Source organism: Nycticebus coucang, chromosome 2 (genome assembly GCF_027406575.1).
Source record: "Nycticebus coucang isolate mNycCou1 chromosome 2, mNycCou1.pri, whole genome shotgun sequence".
NCBI classification, from domain to species: Eukaryota; Metazoa; Chordata; class Mammalia; order Primates; family Lorisidae; genus Nycticebus; species Nycticebus coucang.
Window position 1 is genome coordinate 117,583,075 of NC_069781.1, and position 23,965 is coordinate 117,607,039.

At 47.1% G+C, this 23,965-nt stretch overlaps 1 protein-coding gene and 1 non-coding gene across 8 annotated transcripts in view; both read right to left on the reverse strand.

The window, feature by feature from the left end:
- Positions 1-179: 179 nt before the first annotated feature.
- On the reverse strand, positions 180-253 carry TRNAN-GUU (transfer RNA asparagine (anticodon GUU)). Its single transcript has one exon. It is a non-coding gene; the product is annotated as a tRNA-Asn (tRNA).
- Positions 254-4,320: 4,067 nt separating this feature from the next.
- Positions 4,321-23,965, reverse strand: part of PWWP3A (PWWP domain containing 3A, DNA repair factor) — a 29,658-nt gene continuing 10,013 nt past the window's right edge. For 5 of the 7 annotated variants that reach the window (XM_053581324.1, XM_053581329.1, XM_053581328.1 and 2 more), the window contains 8 exons: positions 22,035-22,105; positions 19,966-20,042; positions 19,066-19,126; positions 15,677-15,752; positions 15,262-15,312; positions 14,125-14,561; positions 11,629-11,717; positions 4,321-9,510 (listed from right to left, as the gene is read on the reverse strand). In XM_053581324.1, coding sequence (XP_053437299.1) covers positions 9,453-9,510; positions 11,629-11,717; positions 14,125-14,561; positions 15,262-15,312; positions 15,677-15,752; positions 19,066-19,126; positions 19,966-20,042; positions 22,035-22,105 — 920 coding nt within the window. In that variant the 3' untranslated portion in view covers positions 4,321-9,452. Of the gene's footprint in view, positions 9,511-11,628; positions 11,718-14,124; positions 14,562-15,261; positions 15,313-15,676; positions 15,753-19,065; positions 19,127-19,965; positions 20,043-22,034; positions 22,106-22,385; positions 22,456-23,965 lie in introns of all 7 variants that reach the window. The other 2 variants (XM_053581332.1, XM_053581335.1) reach the window with 2 other exon arrangements.

Genomic DNA, 23,965 nt, shown 5'->3' on the forward strand with positions numbered 1-23,965 from the left:
ACTGGAACCCCAACCCAGGACGTTCCGCTGCGCTAGGACATTCCTCTGCGTTCATTGTTCGTGTACGCGCTGCGCGCCCCAAGGTCACCTGTGGCGCACAGCGTGATGGAGAGGTGCCCAAGTAAAATTAGAGGAGATATCTATTTTTCTCGTTTCCGCGGGGCCCAAAAGGCTATACGCGTCCCTGGGTGGGCTCGAACCACCAACCTTTCGGTTAACAGCCGAACGCGCTAACCGATTGCGCCACAGAGACGATGTTACAATGCGGTGCCTGTTGTAGCCCTACGAGGCAGGGAAGCCCTATTCATAGTGAGCCGTATTTGTGTGAGAGGCGGCGCGGGGCGGAGTCTGGATAGAGTAAACTCTGCCGCCGCCACACCGATGTATTTTAGTTGGGAAAGCCTTAGAGTGAAGCCTTAGATATAAGTCTTTGGTTTAATCCGGGTTTCTGCAGGAGTTTTGGCGTCCCTGGCGAGCATCGTTTATCTTTTGCTGGAAGCTGGTTCAGCTTCCTTCCAGCCTCTGTGTTCCCCTTTCCTTCTCTACACACGAAGTACAAGGATGTTGGCTGACCCAGGCCCGACTGGAAAGGGCTCAGATATGACAAACAACCCTAAACCCCCTCTTGCCACCCCTAAGATGTTATTATTCCAGCCCAAACATCCCTTTTGTCCTCCCACCCTTGATTTCAATCTCTCTTTTTTTTTTTAGTAGTAAGGATGAAAACTGGCCAAGGAAGGTAGCTCATGCCTGCAATTCTAGAACTCTGGGAGGCCTAGAAGGGTGGACTGCTTGAGTTAACGAGTTCGAAACCAGCCTGAGCAAGAGGGAGATTACCCCCCCACCCCACCCACCCCACCCCAAAAAAAAAAAAAAAAAAAAAAAAACAGAAAAACTAGCTGGACATGGCAGGTGCCTATACTCCCATCTACCTACTGGGGACTCTGAGGCAAGAGGAGCTTTTGAGCCCAAAAGTTTAGGTTGCTGTGAGCTATGAGGCCAAGGCACTCCACCCAAGGCGACAGTGAGACTGCCTCAAAAAAGAAAGAAAGAAAAAAAAAAAGAGCGAGACTTCTGTCTCTACTAAATATAGGAAAACTTAGCTGGGCGTTTTGGTGGCGTCTGTACTCCCAGCTACTCCGTGGTGGCGTCTGTACTCCCAGCTACTCCGGAGACTGAGGCAAGAGGAGCTTTTGAGCCCAAAAGTTTGAGGTTGCTGTGAACCCAGGACAAAGAGACTCATCTCTCTTTCTCTCTCTCTCTCTCTCTCTCTCTCTCTCTCTATATATATATATATATTTTTTTTTTTTTTTTTTTTTGTAGAGACAGTGTCTCACTTTATCACCCTCAGTAGAGTGCTGTGGCTCACACAGCTCACAGCAACCTTCAACTCCTGGGCTTAGGCGATTCTCAGCCTACCGAGTAGCTGGGACTACAGGTGCCCGCCACAACACCCGGCTATTTTTTTATTTTATTTTATTATTTATTTATTTATTTTTTGTAGAGACAGAGTCTCACTGTACCACCCTCGGGTAGAGTGCCGTGGCGTCACACGGCTCACAGCAACCTCTAACTCTTGGGCTTACGCGATTCTCTTGCCTCAGCCTCCCAAGCAGCTGGGACTACAGGCACCCCCCACAACGCCAGGCTATTTTTTGGTTGCAGTTTAGCCAGGGCTGGGTTTGAACCCACCACCCTCGGCATATGGGGCCGGCGCCCTACTCACTGAGCCACAGGCGCCGCCCACACCCGGCTATTTTTTGTTGCAGTTTGGCTGGGCAGGGTTTGAACCTACCTCCCTCAGTATATCCGCCAGTGCCCTACCCACTGAGCCACAGGCGCCGCCCAATCCTGCTGATCTTGTTTTAACATTTTTATTTTATTATTATTATTATTTTTTTTTTTTTTCAGTTTTTAGCTGGGGCCGAGTTTGAACCAGCCACCTCCCGTATATGGGGCCAGCGCCCTACTCCTTTGAGCCACAGGCACAGCCCAATCCTGCTGATTTTAAGGCCTAGAAAACTGAAGCCAAGTAGACAAACACAGGAACATGCAAGAATCCCTGTGGGTTGGGTGGCACCTGTGGCTCAAGGAATAGGGCGCTGGTCCCATATGCCAGAGGTGGCAGGTTCAAACCCAGCCCCAGCCAAAAAAAAAAAAAAAAGAATCCCTGTGGGTGCTGGGCCAGACTGGGGCCAAGGGAGAAAGAGAACAGGAGAACTGATTGATAGGAATCTAAAGGATTGTTAGATACACAAAGCTTTCTTCCCTCTGTGGGTCTGAGTTGCCCCAGCTATATGGCTTTTAATTTTTTTAATTTTATTTATTTTTCATTAAATCGTAACTGTGTACATTGATGCATTTCTGGGGTTCAGTGTACTGATTTGATATACAATGTGAAATGCTCACATTGAACTAAGTAACACATCCATCACAATTATACTCTTTTCTTAATAGTTTTGAAATGTACCATTGCATCATGCGCATTAGGTGATACCCTCCCCAAATACCCTCCCTCCTCCCACCTACCTCTTCCGTTCCCTCCCCTCTCTTTCTTCTTCCCTTATACCTTCTGGACTATAGTTATGTTTTGCTATTCATGGGGCGGCGCCTGTGGCTCAGTGAGTAGGGCGCCGGCCCCATATGCCGAAGGTGGCGGGTTCAAACCCAGCCCCGGCCAAACTGCAACAACAAAAAAAAATAGCCGGGCGTTGTGGCGGGCGCCTGTAGTCCCAGCTACTCAGGAGGCTGAGGCAAGAGAATCGCGTAAGCCCAAGAGTTAGAGGTTGCTGTGAGCCATGTGACGCCACGGCACTCTACCTGAGGGCAGTACAGTGAGACTCTGTCTCCACAAAAAAAACAAACAAACAAACAAACAAAAAAAAATGCTATTCATATGAGTGTGTAGGTGATTATATATTGATTTCATAGTAGTATTCAGTACACTGGATACTTTATTTTCTATATTTTTTTCCATATTCTTCTTTACTAAGAATATGTTCCAGCTCCATCCAGGTAAACATAAAAGATATGACGTCTCCATCTTTTTATGACTGCATAGTGTTCCATGGTGTACATATACCACAATTTGTTAATCCATTCAGGGGTTGATGGCCACTTGGGTTGTTTTCATGTCTTGGCAATCATGAATTGGGCTGCATTAAACATTCTGGTGCAAATGTCTTTGTTGTGAAATAATTTTTGATCATCTGGGTATATACCTAGTAGAGGAATTGCAGGATCAAACAGTAGGTCTACTTTTAGTTCCTTGAGTACTCTCCAAACTTCTTTCCAAAAAAGGTTGTATTGGCTTGCATTCCCACCAGCAGTGCAGAAGTGTTCCCTTCTCTCGGCATCCACGCCAACATCTGTAGTTTTGGGATTTTGTGATGTGGACTAATCTTACTGGAGTTAGATAATATCTCAAAGTGGTTTTGATTTGCATTTCTCCGATTACTAAGGATGATGAGCATTTTTTCATGTGTTTGTAGGCCATGTGCCTGTCTTCATCAGAGAAGTTTCTGTTCAAGTCTCTTGCCCACATAGAAATGGGGTTATTTGTTCTTTTCTTATTGATTAGTTTGAGTTCTCTGTGGATTCTAGTTATCAGACCTTTGTCGGAAGCATAACCTGCAAAAATCTTCTCCCATTTTGAAGGTTGTCTATTTGCTTTACTTACTGTGCACTCGGCTGTGCAAAAGCTTTTTAGTTTGATCAGATGCCAGTAATGTATTTTTGGTGTTGCTTCAATTGCCCAGGGGACCTCCTCATAAAATTTTCTCCCAGGCTGATTTCTTCAAGTGTTTTCCCTGCACTCTCTTCTAGTATTTTTATAGTTTCATGTCTTTAGTTTAAATTTTTTTTTTTTTAGAGCCAGAGTCTCACTTTATCGCCCTTGTTAGAGTACCGTGGTGTCACAGCTCATAGCAACCTACAACTCCTGAGCTTAGATAATTCTCTTGCCTCAGCCTCCCGAGTAGCTGGGACTACAGTCGCCCACCACAACCCCTGGTTATTTTTTGTTGCAGTTTGGCTGGGTCTGGATTTGAACCCACCACCCTTGGTATATGGGGCTGGCACCCTACCCACTGAGCCACAGACGCCTTCCTAATATTTTTTTTTTAATTTGAGACAGAGTCTTACTTTGTCACCCTTGGTTGAGTGCTATGACATCATAGCTCACAGCAACCTCAAACTCTTGGGCTCAAGCAATTCTTTTTTTTTTTTCCAAACCATACTGTATCCAGCATTATCAAAGATACTTTTCATAACAATCATGGTATTTCAGGCAGGACATGGGCAATTTTAACAATATACAACTTTCTTTTTTTTTTTCCCTTTAAGAGCTTTTTATTTGTAATTTATTATGCATAAATCAATTAGTACAATGTGGAATCTGAGAAATTTCAAATGAAGCCACTTTAGAGCAAAAAGAAATACTGAATTTGTAAGGTGCTATAGCATGAATATAACTGATTTTTTTCCATCTAAGAAACAAACTCTGAGCAAGTAGCTGGCCAAGTAAATTGATTCTAATTAGAACAACACAATTCTGATTAGTCAGATTTTTTTCAGTCATGAAAAAAAAATGTTTTGTTTTTTTGCCATAGGGTCTTCCTCTGTTGCCTGGGGTACAGTGTAGTGGTAGCTCCAAGTGATCCTCCTGCCTTGGCCTCCAAAAATGTTAGAATTAAGGCATAAGCCACTGCCTGGCTGGGGAATATTTTTTTTAGAAAGTGACTTCCCTTAAATGTAAGGAAAATGTCAGGAGTCTCTGTGATTATATAATATACAACTTTCAAACTCCCTTCTTCAGTGGTCTACCAAAAATTCGAAAGCCACTACAAAACCCAATGAAGTCTTCATTTGATGCTCTTAACAGGGAAAGTTTAGAGGAAGGGTTGACATTTCACATTTAGCATGTTGTTTTACAACTTTTCACAATCCAGCCGTGACTTTCAGGAAATTAAATGAAAATGACAGAATTTATCTGAAGATCCAACAATCTACAAATGGAACTGCTGCTCTTTTGAGGGATGCCATCTCAGTGGTATTGTTGGAAAAGTTCAGATTCCTTGGCATACTGGTAACCAATTATTGGGGGTCAGGTCCCAAGAGGTGACTGGGTTTAAGGAGTTAAGATGATGATAAAGGGCTGGACTCAGTAGCTCATGCCTGTAATCCTAGCACTCTGAGAGGCCTAGGTGGGTGGACAGCTTGAGCTCATGAGACCAGCCGGAGCAAAAGCAAGACCCCATCTCTACTAAAATAGAAAAACTGAGGCAAGAGGATCCCTTGAGTCCAAGAGTTGGAGGTTGCTGTTTCAGGCTCTGTCTCAAAAAAAAAAAAAAAGGACACACTTCACTTGGTATCACCAGCAACTTTAGCTTTCTGTTCCTGGTCTGTTTTGGCATCTCTATTTTCCACCGGGTTATTCCCTTCCTTGCTAGCGTCAGCTTTTCCCTTTAGGGCTCTTCTGTCCCTTCTTCGCCGGGGCTCCCTTTAGGGATCTTCTCTCCCTTCTTTGCCAGGGCCTTTTTAGGCTTGGGCTCTGGCTTTGGAGGAGCAGGTTTAGCAGACAACCTTGTGGATCTTATTTATTTATTTTGAGACATAGCCTCAAGCTGTCGCCCTGGGTAGAGTGCAGTGGCATCACAGCTCACAGCAACCTCAAACTCTTGGGCTTAAGCAATTCTCTTGCTTTAGCCTCCCAAATAGCTGGGATTACAGGTGCCCGCCATGCCTGGCTATTTTTTTGTTGTTATAGTTATCATTGTTGTTTCGCAGGCCCAGGCCGGTTTGAACCCACCAGCTCCGGTGTATGTGGCCAGTGGCCTAACCACTGAGCCATGGGCTCAGCCTCAGGACAAGTTTTAAACACTCTCAGAATCCACAGAAAGCACAAGATAGCACAAGCAGAGAGGGCCCAGCTCTTTCAGTGGGTTCAGCATGTCTCCCTTTAGTAATTTTCCCCAAGTCAGAGATTTGCTCTGCTCAACTGCCATGTAAACAGTCTCCCAGGCCTATCCCTGAGTGGACCTCCAGACTGGGTTCAGCTCCCTGCCCAGGGACTACCAGGCCTGTGAGGCTGATTTTCCTATAAAATCTGGCATTTAAAGAGACAAGCCAGGCTCGGCACCCATAGTACAGTGGCTACAGCACCAGCCACATATACTGAGGGTGGCAGCCCGTGCCAGCTAAATAATAATAACTGCAACAAAAAAATAGCTGGGCATTGTGGCGGGCACCTGTAGTCCCAGCTACTTGGTAGGCTGAGGCAAGAGAATCACTTAAGCTCAAGAGTTTCAGGTTGCTGTGGGCTGTGATGCCATGGCACTTTACCAAGGGCAACAAAGTAAGACTCTGTCTCAAAAAGAAACAAACAAAAAAAGGCTCGGCTCCTGTAGCTCAAGTGGCTAAGTTGCCCGCCACATCGAATCCAGCCTGGGTCTGCCAAAAAGCAACAGCTACAACCAAAAACAGCCAGGCATTGTGGCGGGCGCCTATAGTCCCAGTTGCTTGGGAGGCTGAGGCAAGAGAATCACTTAAGCCCAAGAGTTTGAGGCTGCTGTGAGCTGTGATGCCACAGTACTCTACTGAGGGCTACATAGTGAGACTGTCTCAAAAAAAAAAAAAGAGAGACAAGCCAGCGCACTAAGAAGGGTTTAATTTCAGGTTTGGCAATTGGACAACACAATCTTAGTGGATACATAAAAATATTTGGCAGCACCAGAGTTAGTCCTGTGGATTGGCTCAGTTTCTACAAGACCTGGAAGAGCGACTCACCCAGGAGGACATAACATGTTCTCATGCACCAATTTCTGGTTATTGGCCAGTGTGGATGTGAAGTGCAGGGCCTTTCCCGCTGTGGGTTGAGGTAAACCGCTTTCCCACAAAGGGGACCAACATCCACACCAGCTGTGCTGATGAGATCCCTTCCTCAGGGGTGGATGGAGGGGCCAGGTGCCCATGAAGTACATGTTGACACTCCCAGCTACATATGTCCTTCCTCCTTGGTGCACATTATCCTCCCTCGTCTGGGCTCAACCTGCCCACTTTGTACAGAAGTAGACAAAACTGCAGGGCAAGACCCAGCCTTTGTCTGGATTTTCTGCTCTAAGGCTTGAGCAAAATATTAAAATGACCCAGGGAACTTTCTTGGACCCATGTCATGGCAGCAGCCACCCTGGCCTATCCTGCAGTTTGACCCCTGAGAATATCCTGTATCTTTGTTCTGCTCAGTGCTAACTAAGGTCTCAGTGTGACTATCTGCATCCTGAGGTGTCACATTCTGGTTTCCTCTGCAGTGGCTATTGTCAATGCAAAGACATGGGAGAAGATGGTCTTCTTCCCATCAGGACCCTTTCAAATCAGGACCCCTGTCATGGCCAGATGTCCACAGACAGTGGGAGAAACTCAAAGTCACCAGAAGAACCAAAGTCCATGCCAGCGGGGTGGGACATGGCCTGGATGTGGAGTTTACCCCATGTCAGATCCTGAAAATCAATTTCACTAATATTTTAGGATATGATCTATCTGCAACTTTTTTTTTTTGTTTTTGGGCGGGGCTGGGTTTGAACCCGCCACCTCTGGCATATGGGGCCAGCACCCTACTCCTTTGAGCCACAGGCACCATCTGTGCAGCTTTAACTTTTAACAGAACCACTATGACTGTGCTGAGGCCTGCTCCCCTCCTCGCTGAGTCAAAGCCTTTAACAGGGATGGCCCCTGGCACTGATCTTGGGTGCCTGGGCTGACTTGCCAGGAGTGCACAGAGCCTGTTCCTCCAGTGGGAAGATTGAGTCAGGCACTAAACAAATGGCTTTATTTCTGCAGGTGCCAGCATAAGACACAGCTAGTTTTCTTGCACCATGACCTCACAGCCCCCATGAGGGCAGCAACCTCCTGGCTGGGGTGGCAACCAGGCTGGGATCTCAGCACAGGTGTGCAGGTAGTCAACAAGGCTTAGGTGCCAGCACAGTGCAGGGAGAGACAGAAGCAGGGAGCCCCAGAGAGGCCAGGCATGAGCAGGTCTGGCCAAGGTGACCCAGTATCTGGCTGCTGTTCCCTTTCTACATGGAGCCTGGGCACAAAGGCTGCTGGCAAGGCATGTGTCTGCCTCCCTCTCCTGCATAAGAGATCACAGCAATCACCAACATGCAAGGAAGCAGCTTGTCTTTGGTTCTGCCTCTAACAAAGACTTTTTCTCAAAAATACAGGAGGAAGGGCGTGGTGGCTCATACCTATAATCCTAGCATTCTAGGAGTCCAAGGTGAGTGGATAGCTTGAGCTCATGGGTTTGAGACCAGCAGGACCCCGTCTCTACTAAAAATAGAAAACCAAAGGCAAGAGGATCACTTGAGCCCAAGAGTTAGAGGTTGCTGTGAGCTAGATGCCACGGCACTCTACCTGGGGTGACAGCTTGAGACTGTCTCAACAAAACAAACAAACAAAAAAATACAGGAGGAAAAAAAAAATTTTTTTTTTTTGAGACAGAGCCTCAAGTTGTCACCCTGGGTAGAGTTGCCATAGCATTACTGCTCACAGCAACCTCCAACTCTTAGGCTTAAGCCATTCTCTTGCCTCAGCCTCCCAACTAGCTGGGACTACAGGTGCCTGCCACAACGCCTGGCTATTTTTTGGTTGTAGTTGTCATTGTTGTTTGGCAGGCTGAAGTGGATTTGAACCCGCCAGCTCTGGTGTATGTGGTGCCTTAGCTGCTTGAGCTACAGGCACCAAGCCTTTTTTTTTGAAATAGAGTCTTATTTTGTTGCCCTCGGTAGAGTGCCATGGTGTCACAGCTCACAGTAACCTCAAACTCTTGGGCTTAAGCGGTTCTCTTCCCTCAGGCTCCCAAGTAACTGGGACTATAGGTGCCCACCACAATGCCTGGCTATTTTTAGAGAGAAGGTCTCACTCTGGCTTAGGCTAGTCTGGAACCTGTGAGCTCAGGCAATCTTCCTGCCTACACCTCCCAGAGTTCTAGGATTACAGGTGTGAGCCACCACACCCACCCTGAAGGAAATATGTTAAGTGGAAATCACACAAAGTGGAAAAAACCAGAAAACACACTGTTGTTTCTGGAGCTATGTATTCATATCAGACACTTTTTAAAAACTCTCATTTAGTACAGATGCAACACATTAAAAAAATGTGCACTTTGTGTTAAGCCACAAGGACATACAATCATTGTATTTTTGTCTTTTAAAAAACCTTTCAGGAATTGTACCTCGCAAAGAATACCAGGAAAAAGAAAACTAACTTTGAGTACATAAATGAAACTGACTTTTCACAAGTGTAGAAATCGGGACAACCCAGAAAGATTCAACACAAACGCCAAGTCCCAGGGCTCTCGTTTTCCAGAAAATATCCATGTGCTGAACAGACCACCTTGGGGCTCTTGCTGATGCAGGGCCTGGTGTGAGCAGCCCCACTGCAGATCAGCCTCTTCCTCACCGATGACGCCGGTTCCTTTCTTCTAGGAGCTGGTTATCAAACATTTCTTTTTCCCTTCAGAAAATAAAAGATGATACTTGATTTTATTCATTAATCAATTTTTTTGAAGTGAATGAAACAGAGAAGTTACTGTGTATGGGGACAGAGCTTCAGTTTGGGAAGACGAAGGTTTTAGAGGAGGAGGGTGGTGACAGTCACACAACTATATGGATGCGCATAATGTCACTGAGCTGTGTGCACTTAAAAAAGAGTTAGGATGGTAAGTTTTGCTATGTGTACTTTACTACAATTTAAAAAAAATTTTCTTGGGCGGCGCCTGTGGCTCAGTCAGTAAGGCGCCGGCCCCAAATACCGAGGGTGGCGGGTTCAAACCCGGCCCCGGCCAAACTGCAACCAAAAAATAGCCAGGCGTTGTGGCGGGTGCCTATAGTCCCAGCTGCTCGGGAGGCTGAGGCAAGAGAATCGCTTAAGCCCAGGAGTTGGAGGTTGCTGTGAGCTGTGTGAGGCCACGGCCCTCTACCGAGGGCCATAAAGTGAGACTCTGTCTCTACAAAAAAAAAAAAAAAATTTTCTTAAAAAGAGTATGAAATAGGTGGCACCTGTGGCTCAAGGAGTAGGGTGCTGCTCCCATATGCCGGAGGTGGCGGGTTCAAACCTAGCCCCGGCCAAAAAAAAAAAAGAGTATGAAATAACCAAATTGTTCTTATTAAGTGACTTCCCTGTAAAGGAACATCTCATTAACAATCGTTCAGGCAGCAGCCCCTCAAGAACAGGTTTGATGCTCAGCCCAGCAAAGGCTTGCAGCAAACATCAGTTAACTGGAAAGGAAAAGACAGCCAGGAGGCACACAAAGGGAGCTCACAATGCAATCTTGAGATAGTTAATGAAGTCAGGTTTGCGCACAGCTCCCTCAATGTAATTCCCAGGTGAACACAATAGGAGCGGTGGGAAACTCCCTCTAGCCATCAGAGCAATGGGGTCCGGGATCCTGGGGCCCAGGACACTGGAAGCTTGACTAAGGCACAGTAAGCAATGGATGCTGTACACTCTTCTCTCCTCCAGATGGCTCTACAGGTGGTCTTGCCAGCAGCCTGAAACCCACAGTGCCTCCTGCCTTATTACCCCTGCCCCAGGAAGGAGTTGGGGTTCTCAGCACAAGGGGCCTTCACCATGAGGCCCTGTGACCACGTACCTGGTTAGTCTAGACAGAGACCCCACCTGAACTCTAGTTGAGTCATCAGTGTCATGCCCGCACAGGCCCTGCCTGGTGCCACAAGGCCTGGCAACATGCCCAGAGATGGGATTAGGGACTCTGGGGGCCAAAAATCTAAGGGTGGCTAAACGCACTGATGTGAGAGAAACATCTTGATCACAGCATTCTTCTGACTGGCTAGAAACCATACGGGGGTAACTGCTGCTTCTTAATCTTGCTGTATTTCCCACATAGCCATGGGCTGGAATAAGATGAGAAGAAAGTTCAAAATACAAACATTAGCCCCTGCAAAGAGAGATAAGGACACACATGGCTGGGCACGTGACCAGTACTCAGCATTGTGCAGCTCCCGTAGGGCTCAGGACTGAGAGGTTGGTGACTCCAAGAAAGGTCATGGCTGAGCCTCAGGCCTGGGACTTGCATCCAATGTATCTACCCACCACTGACCAGGTTAGGGACCCTGAGCAGCCACCCAAACCCGCCTAGAGGACAGGAACTCCAGTGCTGCCCTCCCGAGGCCTGTGTGGCCATTCCATACCCTGTGCTAACATGCGTTTGTAAGGATTGCTTCTTTTATTTTTTTTTTTTTTTTGAGACAGAGTCTCACTATGTCACCCTCGGTAGAGTGCCATGGTGTCACAGCTCACAGCAAACTCAAACTCTTGGGTCTAAGCAATTCTCTTGCCTCAGCCTCCCAACTAGCTGGGACCACAGGTGCCCACCACAATGCTCAGCTATTTTTTTGTTGCAGTTGTTTAGGTGGCCAAGGCCAGGTTCGAACCCGCCACCCTCAGTGTATGTGGCTGGCACAGTAACCACTGTGCTATAGGCGCCAAGCCAGGATTGCTTCTTGAGAAGTGGGATATGGGGAGCCTTGAGCCAGAACTGGTGGCAGGCACAGAAACCAAACCCTTGAAGACGTGAACCGAGATCTGGAAGCAGTGTTCAGAGCAGCCTACCGGTAGCTCAGGGAAGGTCCCTTTATGTACTTCTCCTCAGCTGTCTTGTAGTCCACCGCATCCACTGCAGAGATTGCACAGATGATGGCCTGCAAGAAGGGTGCAGTGGGCTCAGTCATGGCAGGTGAGGCCTAGCAGGTTTGTGGGGAGCATGTGCCTGGGAGACCTGCAAGGGGCCCAGTATAGCCAGCTATTGCCTCCAGACATGACCAGAAAACTCCAGATCATGAATCAGAAAACACTTGATCCCTGAAACTTCTGTTTATAATGAAGGCTCTGAATTAAATAACAATGGTATGTTTTGGGTTAAAGACAAAGTCACATCACTAAGAGCAGAGAATAAAAAGGAAGACTCAAACCCATAAACGCATTTTTAAAAATATGTAAGTCCGTTTCAGAAAAAAAAAATTAAAAGATACAATAAAAGTAATATGAATACCTGGCCCACATCACTATTAGGCCAGGCGAGGTGGCACATGCCTTTAATCCTATCACCCTGGGGAGGCTAAGATGGGAGGATCACTTGAGCTCAGGAATTTGAGACCAGCCTGAATAAGAACAAGACCCCATCTCTACTAAAAACAGAAAAATTAGCTGGGCGTTGTGGCGGGCACCAGTAGTCCCAGCTACTTGGGAGGCCGAGTCAAGAGAATCACTTAAGCCCAAGAGTTGGAGGTTGCTGTGAGCTATAATGCCACAGAACTTTGCCAAGGGTGACAAAGTGAGAGTCTGTCTCCAAAAAAAAAAAACAACTTTAGCCTGGAGCAACAGAGTGAGACCAAGTATTTAAAAAAAAAAAAAAAAGAGGGCAGCGCCCAGCGCCTGTATCAGTGAGCAGGGCGCCAGCCCCATATACCGATGGTGGTGGATTTAAACCCAACCCCAGCCAAACTGCAACAAAAAAAATAGCTGGGCGTTGTGGCAAGCGCCTGTAGTCCCAGTTATTCGGAGGCTGAGGCAGGAGAATCACCTAAACTGCTGTGATTGGAGGTTGCTGTGAGCTGTGATGTCATAGTACTTTACCGAGGGTGATAAAGTAAAAAAAAAAAAGAAAAAAGTGAGACTATATTTAAAAAGAAGAAGAAAAAAAGGAATTGTTAATTTTTTTTTTGAGACAGTGTTTCACTTTTGTCACCCTTGGTAGAGTGCCGTGGGGTCAACCACCTCAAACTCAGGCTCAAGCAATTCTCTTGCTTCAGCCTCCTGAGTAGCTGAGACTACAGGTGCCTGCTACAATGTCCGGCTATTTTTAATTTTTATTTTATTTTTTTTTTGTGGTTTTTGGCCGGGGCTGGGTTTGAACCCACCACCTCCAGCATATGGGACAGCGCCCTACTCCTTGAGCTACAGGCGCCGCCCCTACAATGTCCAGCTATTTTTAGAGACGAGGTCTTACTCTGGCTCAGGCCAGTCCACCTGTGAGCTCAGGCAGTCCACCTGTGAGCTCAGGCAATCCGCCCGACTTGGCCTTCCAAGTGTTAGGATTACAGGTGTGAGCCACGGCACCCAGCCTAATTTTTTTTTTTTTTTAGGTGAAATAACAGTATTATGATTATAGTAAACAAATCTTTATGAGTCCTTATGGCTTAGATCAGAGTTTATCTCCTGGGCTGTTCTCTGGGGTGGGGCCATCCTGGGTCCTGCAGGGTACTAAGCAGCATCCCTAACTCCACTCACCCTATATGAGGGGCACCCCCATGGTATGACAATCACAGATGTCCCAGGACATCACCCAGGGTCCCCTGGTGGGGGGCGTGTACAGAACTGCCCTTTTTTTTTGAGACAGAATCTCATTATATCACCCTCGGTAGAGTGCCATGGCATCACAGCTCACAGCAACCTCAAACTCTTGGGCTTAAGCAATTCTCTTGCCTCAGCCTCCCAAGTAGCTGGGAGTACAGGTGCCCACCACAACGCCTGGTAATTTTTTTGTTGTAGTTGTCATTTTTGTTTAGCAGGCCTGAGCCAGGTTCGATCTGGCTAGCCCGGTGTATGTGGCCGGCACCCTAACCATTGAGCTATGGCTGCCAAGCCAGAACTGCCATTTTAAAAATATACGCTAAAGTGTTTATGGAACACTTATGGGTCAAAAAATGTTTAAGGGTTTTTTTTTTTTTGTCCAAAAAAATCTGTGGGGAGATGGGCTCATAAAGGTTCACTGTGCTATAAATATTTTCTTTATCTCTATGAAAATTTTCACAATTGTATGATTCTGAGTTTGACAAGGTCTTTCTTATGCAGACACCCACATGCCCAGAGGGGCCCTGACACTCTAAACATGAACAGTGTGACTGCACTTCACCAAGCTAAAGTTCAAGATCACAGACAACCTTTAATTTTTGATTTTTCGACTTAGGATGGGTTTCTTGATTGTGGCTTGGGAATGGAAGGATACCTGTGCCCTGAGTCACTTTTATCCTGGATGGTCCTGTACATGCACACAGACAGACACGCAGCATGCCACCCCCCCCCCACCCCGAGGCACTGCCAGCTCACCTCAGGAAGCAGCACATCCAGGACAAAGCGGATTCTGTCGCCATGGGCACGTGTCAGCACCGGGCCACCCAGCTCCTGGTAGAAGCCCTGCAGGTACTTCACCACCAGGTCCAGCTGCTCCTCATCCTCTAGGTAGGTCTCCACACAAGTCATGGCCTGGCTTGAGCTCAGGAAGGTCTCAAGCCAGCGTGATGGCCGCCGGCTCTTCAGGATGGCCCGCAGGTGGCTCTCCGTGCCCCTGGCCTTCACGATGTACTCCACCAGCTTCTGATTTGCTCGGTCGCGGGCAGCCCTCGACCGGTCAGGGAGTACCTTCCTGCAGGGCAGCCTCCGCCCCAGAGAACTTACTGCCTCTGGCTCTTCAGCGCTCCCCTTGCTTAGCTGTGGAAACCGGGTCCCCAGTGCATCCTGCTGTATGGACTTCCGGACAGGGTAGCCTGCAAAGGAAGTAGTGGGGACCAGTGCTAGGGGACAGTTCTCAGCCAGCTTCCCTCCATAACCAGACCTGGGGCCCAAGCCTGAGGTTGGAGGTCCAGGACCTAGGAGAGACCTAGATGCCTCAGGTTCCCTGAGAACCACTGGGGGAGGGTCTCCATATCCTGAAGGCTCTTCCTTTGGGAGGATCCTTGACATTTTCCCATTAACTGGGCCCTTTAGCCAAATTTAACCCTAAAGAGCAGAGCACCCCACACACACTGATGAGGAATCAGCTATTTCCATTCCTTTAACAGCTAAGAGGACTAGAAAACCCTGTACATCAGTAACCGACATGCCAACACAGGCAATGAGAAAGGCTGGTCAAATGCTTCAGCATTCAGGTAACTTTCTTAAAATATGGGATGTGAATGGCCTCCAGCTGAGGGGAGAATAGGGTGGAATAGCTCCCAGACCTGAGTGGGTGTTGATGGCCTCTTGGCCCAGTATATCCCCTCCCACAGTTTATGACATAGAGGCTGTTTTCTCAAGGAATAAAAAACAGATTGCACTTTCTTTCTTTCTTTTTTTTTTTTTTTCCGCAGTTTTTGGCAGGGGCTGGGCCTGAACCTGCCACCTCCGGCATATGGGGCCAGCGCCCCATCCCTTTGAGCCACAGGCGCTGCCCCAGATTATACTTTCAAAGACACGCCTGCAACTTACTTATGTCAGCAGCATAATACTCCAGGAAAGAGCCAGAAAAAGACCCACAACCTGCAGAGGGAGGAAGGGAGAGTGGTACTCAGGAGACTCTGGAAACATTCTCCAGGCCCTTCCTAGGACTTTCTAGTCTGAGCCTGACCCAGACACCTCTTCCCATGAGCAGGTATTAGGGTGACAGTCCTGCTCCCAGGAAAGAGTGCCTAGGCACAAGTCTTCTGGGATCACCTGAGGATATAAAACATTTTACATTTATTTATGTTTCATAAATTCCCAACCACCAGACTTGGGATGTATGAAAACCAACTCTCTTACTGAAAGGAAAACCCGTCTCTGTTTCTGCTAGTTGTGTCCACCCGCCCAGGTGCCTGCCCTCCACCCGCCTCCCTGTTCTTGGCTGTGCAGAGCCTCCACGCACCTAAGCGGACCCTGTAGTCAGTGATGAGGGACACGCACCAGCCGATGGCCTGGTCAAAGTCCTCCCTGGCTTTGTTCTGCAATGAGACCAACAGTAGGCATCAGTGTACGGCAGTGGGGAGTGTCCAGGTACCCATGTTCAGAGGCCACACATGGAGCCCTGGACCTGACCTCTGACCTCACTTGTTAAGGCCCTGGCAGAAATGTACCAGGCCCAGGTCTGGGTCCCAAGCCAAAATGTGGTCACCAGTGATGCCTCACTCTGAGCCACCTTGGTGTGGACAACAGAAAACACCTCAGATAAGACCAATGTATCATTAGGTGGAAAAGAGATAAAAAGTCTTATAAGCTATGTACAGTGGTACACACCTGTAGTCCCACTCAGGAAGACAGCTTGAGCCCAGGAGTTCAAGGCTACAGTAACCTATGACGATGGAACTGCACTGTACCCTGGGTGACAGACAAAGCAAGACCCTATCTCTAAATAACAAATAAAAATAAAATGTTTTAGGTAACACCTCATTCTAAGAGATGTCTTCATGCCTGTGTACCCAAGCTTATTCTGAATTAGAACAAGGCAGGGTCAGCTTAGGGGATGCTGACCAAGGGAGGGAAGGATGTCAGCACCCAGGGAGGGAAGGATGTCAGCACCCAGGCCTCCTCCATGTCCTCACTAGCAAGAAGAAAACATACCCCATGTGCTCACCTCCAGCAGCTGTTGACAAGACCCAAGATACCACCACCCATTAAAAAGAAGAGATTTTGTGGTGAAATCACAGACTTGGGATGACACATCCTGGGGTCAATGCATGTCCTGCTGTTCCCTGACAGGTGCCTCAGCCTGACCTTCCCAATAGCACCCACGCTGGGGCGTTTACCCCTTGGCAGATATTGGGGCGACCAAAGTGGGTAGCTGTGGCTCTGGCCAGGCTTAGGCCGGCACCTGGAAGACAGCTAGTAGGCTCCATAGAGAAGGCAGCATAGTGGCCCTACAGACCCTGCAAGACTCGGGGATGGCCCATCAGTGCTCACCTAACAAACCCTCAAGATCTTGGCTGGCCCCCAGCAACCTCTAGTGCTTACCTACCAAATAGCTTCCTCCAAACTGGTCCTCAGGGACCACAGTTACTTTTCTTTTTTTAACAGAGTCTCACTTTGTCGCCCTTCAGTAGAGCACCGTGGCGTCAGCTCACAGCAACTTCCAGCTCTTGGGCTTAGGCAATTCTCTTGCCTCAGTCTCCCGAGTAGCTGGGACTACAGGCACCCGCCATGATGCCCAGCTAAGGGGCTACATTTACTACCACTGAAATAAAACAGACTTCAAGACCCTCACACAACTGATTGCACCAGTGGTTATGAACTGCTTTTCTCAGAAAGAGGAAAGCCAGTTCACAGGCATCCTGCCAGCATCTTGGCACCTCTAGGACAACCCATGTCCTCTTAACCTATACCCTATTGCGCTAAAACCAGCCTTTCAGGTATCTCAGCCATACACATCTAAGAGCAAGGAGCATGCTCTCCTGTCACCCCACGCATCCCTCCATCTCTTTCTTTTTTTTTATTTTTTGAGACAGAGTTTCACTTTGCACCCTTGGTAGAGTGCTGCGGTGTCATAGCTCACAACAACCTCTAACTCTTGGGCTCAAGCAATTCTCTTGCCTGAGCCTCCCGAGTAGCTGGGACTACAGGCGCCCACCACAACACCCGGTTATTTTTAGAGATGGGGGTCTCACTCTTGCTTAGGCTGGTCTCAAACCTGTGAGCTCAAGCAATCCACCTGCCTCGGCCTCCCAAGTGCTAGGATTATAGGTGTGAGCCACAGGGCCCGTCCTTGTCCCTCCATTTCTGGATGGCATCTCAGTTCCCCAGAGTGGAAGCAACACTTTCTAGAGTGTGGGACTGGTGCTCATAGCACAGTGGTTAGGGCGCCAGCCACATGCATTGAGGGTGGCAGGTTCGAACCCAGCCCGGGCCAGCTAAACAACAATAACAAATGCAACAAAAAAATAGCAGGGCGCTGTGCCTGTAGTCCCAGCTACTTGGGAGGCTGAGGCAAGAGAATTGCTTAAGCCCAAGAATTTGAGGTTGCTGTGAGCTATGAAGCTACAGCACTCTACTGAGGACGACACAATAAGACTCTGTCTCAAAAAAAACAAAACAAAACAAAACACTTTCTAGAGTGTGGAGTGAGAAAGAGTGGAGTGAGTGTGGAGATACAGGCCTCTGGGCTGTATCTCCAGGGTGTGAGAAATATACATACAGCAGGCCACTGCCCCTCCCTACACCTAGGCGCCCCTTGGGCCACAGTGGATAAACTGAACACCTAGTTCCACAGGGTGACATGTTAGGACAGGACCCTCCCCCAACACTGCCTGCAAGCTGAGAGGCCATTAAGTCCTGGACAACACAACCTGTCAACAGAGTAGCTGGATGTCCAGCCCCACAGCCCCACTTAGCCTCGTGCAAGTCCAGCAGAGATGAGCAGGACAACGCTCACTGAGGCCCAACTGCAGCTGCAGCACCAAAGAGAGGCTGAACCTGAGTTCTGAGAAGCAAAAGCAACTGCACAGCACTGGAGGGAGGCTCAAGAACTCCTTGTCTACCTACCCCTGGGTTCTGTTTTTTCTTAAGTTGCTGTAATAAAATGAAAATTTCCAAAGTTAAACAGACATTTTTAACTTGGACAAACCCTTTGGGGGTTGTACACAGAATGTACAAGAAAAACTGACCGGGCGGCACCTGTGGTTCAGTCAGTAAGGCGCTGGTCCCATATACCAAGGGTGGCGGGTTCAAACCCGGCCCCGGCAGAACTGCAACAAAAAAAACAGCTGGGTGTTGTGGCAGGCGCCTGTAGTCCCAGCTACTAGGGAGGCTGAGGCAAGAGAATCGCTTAAGCCCAGGAGTTGGAGGTTGCTGTGAGCTGTGTGATGCCATGGTACTCTACCGAGAGCCATAAAGTGAAACTCTGTCTCTACAAAAAAGAAAGAAAGAAAAACTGACCACAGACTCATGGGGCCCAGGGGGCTGCTCATAGGGAGCTGCCTGCTAGGAGATACCAAAGATGTCAAACTCACATCCAATGCCTTGACCTCCTAAGTTCCTGGCCTCGAGAGGCTCTCACCTGAGTGCCCTGTCCCAAAGGTTAACATGGGTACAGCTGGCTACGGGAGGAGCTGGCCTTGCACCTGCTGGCCCCAGACCCCAGTTTCCTCACTTGTAAATGGGGAGACAAGACAGGCAACTTCCTAGGGTGGTTGTGACTGATCCCCACAAGTAAATGCCGAGAGCAGGCATGACACTGGCTCTAACTACTATTCTTCAGACTGTCCACACACACTCATCACAAAATAAACCATTCAAAAAGGCAAGTACAAATAATAATCCACCTACCAGAAGTGTCTGTTTCTCTTTACAATCAAAGTGCTTTAGTCTTCTCAGAGATACTGTAATCCTTGATGAAGCAGAAATTGGGGAGAGTTAGCATGCAGGAACTTCACCTAATGCACTGAGACATACTGCCCTTCCTCTGGCTGAGTGAAGGGGTGCCACAGCCTCTACCAGCCCCCAAAGACTTAAAGACCCATTTCCATGCTGGGGGCACCATCCCAGCATTATAGACTGAGCAAAGAACAACAGGTAAATAATTGACCAACTAACAAAATAGCCAGATTCCATGGAAACAGGATGCTGTCTTCACAAGGCCTGCATGCACCAAATTTTGCTATGGTTTTTGGGAAACAGTGGATCCAATGAAAGTCTGGTTGAGGGTGGCGCCTATGGCTCAGTGAGTAGGGCGCCGGCCCCATATGCCGAGGGTGGCGGGTTCAAACCCAGCCCCGGCCAAACTGCAACAAAAAAATAGCCGGGTGCTATGGCGGGCACCTGTAGTCCCAGCTACTTGGGAGGCTGAGGCAAGAGAATTGCTTAAGCCCAGGAGCTGGAGGTTGCTGTGAGCTGTGTGAGGCCACGGCACTCTACCAAGGGCCATAAAGTGAGACTCTGTCTCTAAAAAAAAAAAAAAAGGAAAGAAAGGAAAAAGAAAGAAGAAAAAAGGAAAAAAACAAAAAAGAAAGTCTGGTTGGGCTGCCTTTCAAAACTAGCAAATAAGGTTTGAAAACTGGAGTGTTTGACCAGTTCCTTTAAATACAGCCTTTGTTTGGATTTTCCTTCCTAGCAAGTGAGAGATGGAAGGAAGGCACTCTGCAGTCCCGCACCCCATCCCCTCTAAGAGCCATGAGGCCGCCACCTGGGGCCTGCTCATTTGTAAGGAGCAAAGAGCAACAGTCTTACCCCCTCCCCTTGGGATTCATGTCTCCTTCAATAAAAAGCACACTTGCTTTCTTATCTCTCCGCCTGACACTTTTGACCTGTTGGCAAATCCAAGAAAAAAAAAAGTGTTAAAACAAAGAAGACATCATGGATTTTGATTGTTTTTCTGACATTATCTCATGTGGCTTTATGGCGAGCAGCAGAAACATACATAACAAGCAATGCCACCAGACCCAGGGCAACCCTGGGCACAATCCACAGCAATAGAACGCCAAGAAACCACTCCAAGCTTGGTTGCACACATCGCTCTAAGTGCTTTTACTTCTGAGTAGAATCAGCTCATTTTGTTTTGGTTTTTTAATAAAAGGGAACACACCTACCACTGTGAGCTGGCTCTTTATATAACTTCCTGACCAATTCTCCCAGTGGCTCGGCAGGGCAGGTTTGCTCTGATTTTTTAAATGAGTGAAGTGAACTCAGAAAGGGCCAGAAACAATCCCAGGCCCCACAGGAGGTCACCAAGCTGACCTGACTCCGATCCAGCCCCTCCATGGCCTGGCTGTCCTGCCACCCTCCAGGGCTCCAAAGGAAAATAAAGCTATGGAGCACCTCAAGCCCTGAAACCTGGGTCTCAGGTGAGGATGCCTGTTCTCACACCCCAGGAACCTGTCACATTAGTGATATGTTAGCCTGGCAGCCACCCAGGAAACAGAAACAAGGAAAGGGCTAGAATGTTGTAAGAAGGGAGGCTGAATGGGTGCTCACTGGGAAGCAGGTGCTGAGGGTAGACAGAAGAGCCTCCCAGACTCAGCCTCCCTCACCACCAGACAGGAGGTGCCTGGCTCTGCTGTAAACGTTGGTTTTTTGGGGTTTTTTTGTTTGCTTTTTTGAAACAGAGCCTCAAGCTGTCGCCCTGGGTAGACTGCTGTGGCTTCACAGCTCACAGCAACCTTGAACTCCTGGGCTCAAACGATTCTCTTGCCTCCACCTCCCAAGTAGCTGGGACTACAGGCGCCCGCCACAACGCCCGGCTATTTTTTGATTGCAGCTGTCATTGTTGATTGGCAGGCCCGGGCTGGATTTGAACCCGCCAGCTCAGTGTATGTGGCTGGTGCCTTAGCCGCTTGAGCCATAGGCGCCAAGCCCGCTATAAACGTTTTTAACCTACACATTGTTGGTTAACACTAAACAAAGTTGAAGCCCATGTTTTCTGTAACCAGAGTCATATTCAAGGAGGTGTTGATGACTCCGGTGAGATAAGACTTTTTAAAATAGCAAAAACATCTGATAATTACTGCAGGGCAGATGCCTTTTGGATTTAGACATCTTTGTCTCCAAACAAAATTTAAAAAAACAACAGCTTAAACAATGAGAATCCTGCCTATGCCGGGCGAGGAAGCATCTTGCTTGCCGGGCATGCAGACAGCACAGCCGAAAGGCCACCCACATCTGAACTCACCACCATACTGGGAGCTGTGAAAGGATTCCAAATAGCCATAGAACCCATCTCTGCCATAAAATCTAAATTAATGAGCTTTAATGGGGGGGAAAGGTTGAAATGCACAGTATTTAAAATGAACACATAACTTAACATTTTTTTTCTGGCAGGTTTTTCTAAATCTGCCTGGTAATGGTAAAAAATGTGACCTGTATGCCTTACACTATATTGTATCAAATGACCAAACTCCCTTTATTCAGGCAAATATCTCTGTCTTTTTTTTTTTTTTTTTTTTTTGCAGTTTTTGGCTGGGGCTGAGTTTGAACTCACCACCTCCGGTATATGGAGCCAGTGCCCTACTCCTTTGAGCCACAGGTGCCGCCCCTATAAATCTTTTTTATAAACCCACCATTTTTTTTTTTTTTTTTTGCAGTTTTTGGCTGGGGCTGGGTTTGAACCCACCACCTCTGGCATAGGGGGCCGGCGCCCTACTCCTTTGAGCCACAGGCGCCACCTAAACCCACCATTTTTATCCAGCAATGACAATGAAAATATTTGTTCAGTTCAAATTACCAAGAATTGAGGATGAGTAGAATAAAAATTCATGGGATTTGACTAACTACTCTTAAAAGATGGAGGAGATTGTTCTTACCACTGCTGGCCAGAAGGGGTATTTTTGGTATTTAAGCCAGACTAGCATTCCTACTTCAAACGAACGTGGTTCTAGAATTAAAAATAAAAAAAGAAAAAAGAAAAACAAAAGATAGAATAGACAAGTCAAATCCATAGCAAGCACCAAGCACAATAGCTTGAGAAAACACAATTATTGTGATATTGTTTAGATCTGATTTTAACGTAATTCATGTAAAAAATCAAGAGAATTTGAAAGGCAGACTTATAACTCATGTCACTTAAGTCTAAACAGCAATTATGAGATCATAAAGCAAAACAACAATGGTTCAGAGTGTGGTACAGCGCTGGCTTTTCAGCGTGACAAACGTACTGTGGTGACAGGCGGGAAGCCATGAGGGCCAGGCAGGGATTCTCTGTCCTCTATGTGAAATCCTATAAATCTAAAATTATTCCAAAATAAGACACTGTTAAAAAAAAAAGTGTAAACTAAACAGAAATGAGGTAATGTCACACAATAAAGATCCAAACGTAAGAACTTAAATTTCTAAATTTTTAAGAGGCTTATCTGAGAAACTAGGGTTAAAAATGGGAAAAATTTAAATTAGAACATCAAAACTATTTATGGATGAAATTTAACTACATTTCATCTAATGGACACAATGTAAGGGTATACAGCACATCCCCTGGGTGAAGGGCTCAACTATAACTTGGACTTTACCTAGCAAATGCAAACTATTAACCTAATCATTTGTACCCTCATATTAATCTAAAAAAAAAAATTAACTACATTTTCTATATCAAAAATACCCAAAACGAGTGAATTAAAAATCAAACAACAGAAACACTAGTAGAAAATGGAGGCTATTCTTATACACGCAGAACAAAGATGCTTAGCCTCACACTATTGCAGAAGAAAGGAAATACTGCAATATTTGACTACAAGGTCAATGAAGTCCAAAGGTAAAAAAGAAAACCAAATAAAAGGGAAGACAAACTGGGAAAGACTTTTGCTGCCAATATGACCAAGTGTTGGTTCCCACCTGGTAGGGGGCATTTAGTTTTCAAGAGAAACTTCAGAGCCCATGTGGACAAACAGCCAATTCAGAGGTCAGTTTGTAAATCCTCAAGATAGACATTCAGCCTGACAGGTAAAAAAAAAAAAACAAACAAGTAAAAACCAGTTCAAACTATCAATAGGACAAAAAACCAAACACCTGGGTTTTGTGAGGCCCTAGTGACCTGACCCCGGCTGGTGGCAGTGGGGGCAGAAGGGTCCCCTGGGAAGGCACAATGCCCTTCCTGTGGGAACCCCACTCTGGGAACTGATGCCACAAAAATGATTTCTTGGAGTCCAAGGCCCGGCAGCACCCACTGTCCTAGAATAATTCAAACAGAATCCCACGGGTGAGGCAGAATTAGTGACAACTCAACACCCTTAGAAAACAGTAACTTATTGCCACGAAGAATGATTACAAGATCATGTGAAAAAGTAAAAAAAAGGATGGGTTAACGTTAAGTGACAAAAAAAAAAAAGAAAAAGAAAATGTAGAATTGTAATTAATTCAATGATGGAAAAGCATTCAAAGTAGCTTGGACAAAAAAAGAACGTTAACAATACCACTCTCACACACATGTGCACAGGAGCGCGAGCGGAGCAGGCAGCTTCACGGCTGAGACTGCCTGCTCTGCAGTCCTGTGGGGTGTTGCCATGGGAGAAGTGGGGTATGAGGTCCTCCAGGGTGCCTGCACTATTTCTTCAACAGCCCATGAATCTGTCCTTCTACACTAGAAGATGCTGTTTCGAATCTTTGGGTCTCATTTCTGATCCCTTCCACACAGATGCTCAGTGGCTCTCTGGTGCAAACAACTACGTGTGAAGACCCTCCCTGGACAAATGCCTGAAAACCATCACCAAAGGTGGCTGATGGCAGCTGGGCCCAGGAGGCAGTG